Source organism: Megalops cyprinoides, chromosome 10 (assembly GCF_013368585.1).
Source record: "Megalops cyprinoides isolate fMegCyp1 chromosome 10, fMegCyp1.pri, whole genome shotgun sequence".
Lineage (NCBI taxonomy): Eukaryota > Metazoa > Chordata > Actinopteri > Elopiformes > Megalopidae > Megalops > Megalops cyprinoides.
The window spans coordinates 18,440,169-18,447,523 of NC_050592.1; the positions used below are offsets into that span (position 1 = coordinate 18,440,169).

General features: G+C 44.6%; 1 protein-coding gene across 7 annotated transcripts in view; it reads left to right on the forward strand.

The window, feature by feature from the left end:
* Nucleotides 1-6,524, forward strand: part of nbeal2 (neurobeachin-like 2) — a 64,239-nt gene extending 57,715 nt beyond the window's left edge. For all 7 annotated transcript variants that reach the window (XM_036538087.1, XM_036538083.1, XM_036538085.1 and 4 more), the window contains 9 exons: nt 272-358; nt 594-703; nt 1,243-1,415; nt 2,055-2,149; nt 2,507-2,623; nt 3,023-3,184; nt 3,388-3,536; nt 4,041-4,176; nt 4,450-6,524. In XM_036538087.1, the coding sequence (XP_036393980.1) occupies nt 272-358; nt 594-703; nt 1,243-1,415; nt 2,055-2,149; nt 2,507-2,623; nt 3,023-3,184; nt 3,388-3,536; nt 4,041-4,176; nt 4,450-4,557 (1,137 nt within the window). In that variant the 3' untranslated portion in view covers nt 4,558-6,524. The remainder of the gene's footprint in view (nt 1-271; nt 359-593; nt 704-1,242; nt 1,416-2,054; nt 2,150-2,506; nt 2,624-3,022; nt 3,185-3,387; nt 3,537-4,040; nt 4,177-4,449) is intronic.
* The last annotated feature ends 831 nt before the right edge of the window (nt 6,525-7,355 follow it).

The window sequence follows — 7,355 nt, forward strand, 5'->3', positions numbered from 1 at the left end:
CTAGAGCAATGTACAAGATGTGAGTACATTACATTTACATATTTGACATTCATCAGATGGTCTTATCCAAAGCAAAGTACAAAATGTGACTATAGCGTAATAATAATATTGCAATAGGGATCCAAACCGGCATCCTTAGGGTTTCAAATTCAGGTCAGGTCAGGACAGCCTCATCACAATACTCCCTCTGTCACAGAGCTTCTGTCCTTTGTGCAAAGCTTTACCTAAAGCTTTGCTATTTATTTATCTTTCTCCGTCCTGTCTGACCCAGGTTGTGAGTGATGGGGTGCCCCTGGTCCAGGCAGTGGTGCCCAGGAACCAGACGCATTCCTTCATCATTCAGGGCTCTGATGTGCTGGTAAGACCCCAACACACTGGCACATTTTACGGGCACAGTAGTACACTGTTTAGGAAGCAGGGGTCGGAGAGGTGAGGTAGATTAAGGGCAAATGTAGTCTTTGGCCACAGCATCTGCTGGATTGCCTTCTGTTTCCACAGTTGTGCTTCCACAGTTGCCAAAATTTGTTCAGCTCATTATTAATATTTTAAATATTAATATTAATATTTCCTAAACCCCCACCCACTGTTCTAAGGTGACGGTGAGTGCCAACGGGCTGCTGGGAACCCACAGCTGGCTGCCCTACGACAAGAACATCGCCAACTATTTCAGCTTCACCAAGGACCCCACTGTGTCCAATCCCAAGTAAGACCCTGTCTGTCAGCCCTATGTGTTATCATCTGCATGTTTATTTTAAGAGGAGAGGGAGCCATTAAGCTGCCACAACCTCACTGCAGTAAATAAAGTCTGTGTTATTCATGGTAGTTCTGTTGTTTAGCGTAATATTGTGTCAGGGCTCCCAAAGTTTGTGTATGGCGCTTTGTTTGTGATTGCTGTGATTGTTGCATTGTGGTTTCACACCAGAATCATGTAGGTGTAGGGGTCGGTCTGCAGATTGGTATGTGAGGTTACTGAGCGGATTCCTACCCTGATAGGTTGTAATTGGCATACAACAAGCCGGCTGATTACACAGAAAGGGAAAAAGTCACATGGTGACAGCGGGGTTGGTGTAAAAAAATGCCATTGATTTTATCCCGTTAGTGCAGAAAATATGTTAAACAGTAGCAGTTCTATGTAATGGCTAATGCTATAGTATCCAGTGTGGTTCTGCATTAAAGCAGGTCTGTGCTATTCTGAGTAGTTCTGTTGTTTAGTGTAGTAAAGTCATACCCCCTTCCCTGCAGAACGCAGCGGTTCCTCAGCGGGCCCTTCTCATCAGGAGTGGACCTAGGAGCGCGGGTGCTGGTGGTGTCCAATGACGGACGGCTGCTGTTCAGTGGGGGTCACTGGGACTGCAGCCTGCGAGTCACTGCGCTGGGCAAGGGCAAGCTGGTGGGAAGGATTTCCCGGCACATTGGTGAGGGAAGGCTCGATGTGACCAACCATCATATACATGCTCCCACACACACAGACACACACTCTCTTTCTCTCTCTCACACACATGAACGCGTGGTCACGCACACACAGAGACAGTCACGTCTTTCTCTCCCTCCGTCCCCAACCCCAAACACACACACGTACATTCTCTCTCCCAACACACACCCAGGCAAACACACGCGCATCACACATGCATACACTTTCTCTTCTTTCTCCTTTACATGCAAACACCCCCCCCGCTTCCCACACCACACACACGCACAACAACATTTCACATCATTCTGCAAGCACTAAAACTAAACCGTTCATTGATTACTCCTTGTGCCAAATTAGGTTAAACATCGGTCAAAAAGTCTCAATTCTGACCTCAGAATTCTTTAGAGCAACTTTTATTGCTTTACTTTTGAGCTCAAATAAAAGCAAAGGCCATTAAAACACATGCTTGCCATGGGGTCACAACTGAACTCTGGCCCTCAGGGTCATGAGTTCAAATCACAAATGTGTGAATATATGAGCTGTGTAAATCATATTTGACGGGGTAAGCAGATAGTTACCAATAATGTACTACTAAAGATACAAGGAAGCTGAGTTCCTGATGCTCTGATCTCTGTATTTGTAGATGTAGTGACCTGCCTGGCTTTGGATCTGTGCGGCATCTACCTCATCTCTGGGTCCCGGGACACTACCTGCATTGTGTGGCAGGTCTTACAGCAGGTGAGGCTCTTATGACAGCCATCTCTTTCTCTTGTAGTTCCTAATAATGCCATAATCATATTAGGTGAGCATAAGAAACAGTACCCTTTGATGGAAAGGAAAGAAATGCTAACTATAAAAGGGTTGCAAATTAGAATCATGCACTTATCAGGAAGTATGAGAAGAGGATGTGTCACATGATGGAAAAGCAAACATTGTTTAAAAAAACTATTTGGCAAAAGTGGAAAATTCCTGTAACTGCCACAAAAGATGGTGTCTTTGAAGAGAGACATCCTAGCCATCCTCATACCTTTGGAACTGCCTTTGATTAAATCAGCAGTGAGAGAAATGCTGGTTGACATCAGTTTCTTTCCTCAGGGTGGTTTCTGCAGTGGCCTCTCTCCTCAGCCAGTGCAGGTCCTCTGTGGACATGACCAGGAGGTCACCTGTGTGGCCATCAGCACTGAGCTGGACATGGCAGTCTCAGGGTCAAAGGTGAAATGTCAGGGGCTGGGTGGGGCAGGAGTGGAAAAAGGATATTCAGAGTATCATGTTTTATCATTGAGGAAACACCAGTGAATTTGAATCATGTTATCTCTTGAAGTCAATGAAGCATGCAAAGACTTTCCTTATTTTTTTATTGATTGTTTATCAGTCAAGGTGTTGATTTTGTAAATATGATCAGAATGTGTTTTTTAAGACAGCCAAACTGAGTCAAACTCAAAGACAAGCTTTGAAGTAAGACCTGTTCAGGTGTGACCTCTATTTAGACATTAAGAATACTGCAGAAAACCCTCCTCAGATTGAACATGATGTGGTAGTCAGTGGGGTCTAATTTGTCCCCGCTTTGTAAGCTGGGGGTGTAAGCCTCACTCCTTAATTGTGTCCTGTCAGGATGGCACTCTGGTCCTGCACAGCGTGCGACGGGGCCAGCTCCTGCACACGCTGCGGCCGGCCTGCGAGAGCGGCTTAGGGGCCAGGGTGACGGAGCTGGCGGTGGGCATGGAGGGGCACATCGTGGCTCAGACGATAGTGGAGGGCCGCTCCGCGGGAAAGGTATGGTCACAGCACCATATCACAGCTGTCAATGAAGTACCCTGTACTAGGCTAGCCAACTGGCGTTTTCATATTCACTGATGAAAATCAATACCGTGGTTCTTTTGTGAAGGATATGCTTAAGTGGAATTTTAATACAGGGTTAATTTCGGCTGTCACTCAGATTGCTAACACTTCTTATTGTGTCTCTGTCCTTCTTCCAGGAAAAGTACTGCCTCTACCTGTACTCTGTGAATGGGCGTGAGCTAGCCTCAGTGCCCCTGGAGGAGCAGGTGACAGCCCTCTACCTGGTGCCAGAATATGCCATCATCGGCACCTCTCAGGGCAACCTACATATCCGGGACTTGTACAGGTGAGGGATGCATTTTCTTTCAGAAACTTGTGTGTTGTGAGACTGAAGCACTGGAGAAAAAAAATCTTAGCTCACAGCCATGCTAAAACACTGTCACACTGGATGTGTATGTTTGAGTTTGTAGACTCCGGTCATGTGCTTTCCTGGATCTTCCTCATGTATAATTTTCATTTTCAGAGCTTTCATTTGTTGAGTACCTTGGTGTGCTCATAAATGCCTTCACCTCTTGATTTCAGAAACAATTTAGTGGGTCAACTGTAGACATATATGCTGCCCACATAGGTGCTACAAGAGGCAAAATAACATTTCCGGACAGTCATAAACACCATACCTACTACACTCATAACGGATGCAGTGGTGTTGTGCTTCAGTAGTTGAAGTGCACTTTATGTGCTCTATGGCATTTGGTATTAGAAAATGACTAGGATTAGGATGACTATGAATGTATAGTGATATCAGTGTGAGGTGTCATGAAGTCATGATGTGTTTGTGTGTGTCTCTCAGCTTGAAATTGGCAGTGGCCCCCCTGGCCCTGAAGGTTCCTGTGTGCAGTGTGTCTGTCACCAAGGAGAGCAGCCACATCCTTGTGGGTCTGGAGGACGGGAAGCTCATCGTGGTGGGGGCTGGGCAGCCAGCTGAGGTGAGGGGGGTAAAGGGGGGTGCAGACTGTTGGGAAGGGGTGGGGAGGTGATGGGGGAGCAGGTTATGGGAAAATGAGCGCATGGCATCTTCTTTGCTGGTCTCCTTGGCTTCTACCTTTGAGTCTGACAGTTAATGCTACATATTCTCAGAGGTGATACTGTTGGTATCTCTCTGTACAAGAGGATGAAACTTCTCTAGTGGATATTAAAATGTCTTTTTATGTGTACATTGTCCCAGCTTACTGTGACTAATTGACCCATCCCTACCGCAGGTGCGTTCGGGGCAGTTTTCTCGCAGGCTGTGGGGCTCCACGCGCAGGATCTCCCAGGTATCTTCTGGAGAGACAGAGTACAACCCCGTAGAGACTGCTGGAAAATGACGTCTGCTGCAGCTGTGACTGGATTTGCAAGTCAGAGGAGGGGCAGAGGCGGTGTAAAGTGGATTAGGGAATTCTCTCACCTAGAAGCACCCTGGAACCAGTGCTCTACCTGCCCCTCCCTGTCTCACCATGGCTGTCTGTGTGATTCCTTACTTTCCCATCTCCCTGAGGGGAATAAGAAAGACCTGTTTCAGTGGGAACATTTCTCCAAAGGTGCACTTGTTTCAATGAAAAAGGGAAGAGAAACTTGTAGTTGGTTTTATTAACTTTTTTTTAAAGAAATCATTCCAAAGACTTTCAATGGTTTTACTCCAGAACCAAATTGTCAATTGTTATGTATTTGTGTGTATGCGTGCATGTGTTTGTGTGTGTGTGTGTGTGCGCGCGTGCAGGTATGTGAATTTACTGAGTGGCCTAATCCTCTCAAATACATGATGCAGTTTAAATTGCGGGTTCTTAAAGTAGAGGCAGTGTAAGGCCTTTGTTTCCTTTTATGCAGTGAACCACGTATTTATCCACACAAGGGATCGATAAGGCACATCAATACGCCACAGACAGCAGGGAATCAAAGAGCCTATCAAGTTCCACTTCTTTCTGCTCCTCTGTTGATTTTTTCATCTATTGGACCACAACTTCTTTAGTTCCTGCTGTCTGGTTATTCCTTGCCTTGTAGTGCCGTACAGGTGCCTCATTAAAACTCTTGCTGAAACTTGAAAACTTTGTTTGAGCCCACTGTGCTGCATTACCAGTATGTTCCAGGAGGGGCATATTATGGTACACCTGAGCATTTTTCCTATGTATTGTGTGAATGCTGGGAAATGCCACTAAGCAATAATGTTTGTGATTGTGTTGTCAGGTATGAATAGTAAATGTCTCCATTTACAGGCTTGGATGTTTGCTTCTTTGTCTGCATTAAGTAGACACTGTATCAAAGCCTTGGAAGAAAATGTTGAAAATGTTGTTACAAAAAAAATCTTTTTTGTCTTTGTTCTACTAATCATCAATCTAATTATTTATCTCTACACTTTAAATGAGATTGTTTTTCCTCACTGTTCTACACTCCTACCGCAAAAGAACACCCTTGCACCAACATTCACTTGAAAATTGCCTTTTATCTTTGATGGGAAAATGTCACTTTATATTGTGTAGTGCACTGAACTGTATTGTGTGGAGCACGATCAAGCACTGTACAGAGATCAACGTGGAAACTGTGTGTGTGTGTGTGTGTGTGTGTGTGTGTGTGTGTGTGTGTGTGTGTGTGTGTGTGTGTGTGTGTGTGTGTGTGTGTGTGTTTGTGTAACTTTTTCAGCTTGGCCTCTTTTATCACTGTTTGGTTCCTTTCTCTGTTAAGTAGGTTACACAAAGTCAGAGACCAATTAATATATTTATGTTAGAGCAGACAAGACACCAAGATTTTGGCCTTGACCTTTTTAATTGTGTGTGTCTGTAAGCACTTTTATGAGGAGTGTGTAGTGGGGCCTTTAAAGACTGTAAATAGCAAAGGCGTATATGAGGGTTTAAGAACTGTGGTTCTTCTAAAGAACTTTAAAAGACAGAGCTTTGGGGGGGGGGGGGGGGGGGGGTTGAATACAGACCTCGCCACTCCCTCTAACTGTGGAGACAGACTGCCTGAGGGGGTTTACGACATTTTGTCAATGCTGCAATATTTTTTGAATTTACTGAAATTTGTAGGAATTTATAGCCTGCCCTCCCTCTGTCCATATGTTTTTGTTTGGACAGATATATCTTTTTCCTCTCTCTTATTGACTTCGTATTGAGTTGTTGATGTTTTTTTTTGGTCTCCTTAAACATGTACTGGAGCACTGAAATGCTTTGAAAGCAATAGTGTCTGGGGAAAAACACGGGGTACACAGCCAGCTCAAACTGCACGAGTGAGCTGACTTTCTTTGACGTACTCTTTCATCAGGAGAGGAAATACAAAGGGAATAATGAAATGAATGATACTAGCTTTCCCTTCCGCAGCTAACAGGAGTGCATGCACAGGCTCTTTGGCTTGAGAATCCTGGTGTTGGTCACACAGTAAAGTCAGCAGGGCTGGTTTGGGGTAATCTGCAGAAATTGCACAGTGTGTCATCTACTGTTGCGACTGGAATACGATGCGGTGTAGTGGTATTTCCAGACCTGGCCGAAATAGTAGTAATGCTAGCTCAACCACAGTAAAACTGAACAGATAACCCTGGCTGGTTTGCATAATCGTGTTTTTTTTATGTATTTTGAAATAAATTGCCCAGCAGGGATTATCAAAAGATGCACAGGAATATCAGACGGGCCTCAATGATCTATGCATTAATGGCAGTTTTTGCTGGGGTTAGAACTGAGCTTGAGCTCTGACTGTCCTCACTACACTGTGCTGTTTAGAGCCACAGTACCCTGCAGCCTGAGACACTACTGCTGTATACACTGTATAAGTCTGACAAGGCTCCGCATTTTAAGCGCCCACACTTGCGCAGAACACAGTCCACTTTCCCAAGGGCTTTTACGCTCAGGTGTGCCTCCGCTCTTGTTATTGAACCTGTTTCACTGTCTTGTTCATATACTGTACCATTGTGGCATTTGTTACTTCTCTTTTAAGACACTGAATTGCAAAATCCATTTCTATTAAAGAGACTTTTTCTATTAGATGGCTTGTCTGTGAATTGCTTTCGCTTACTTACAATTTGTCTGTGTAAGAACTAATCGTGTTGGTTGGTTAATGTTCCCGTTCTTTCCATTTCCCATTCTCAGCGAATTTACTCAAATGCAAGTGATTGGTGTTGGAAATGGTCTTCCTGTGTGTG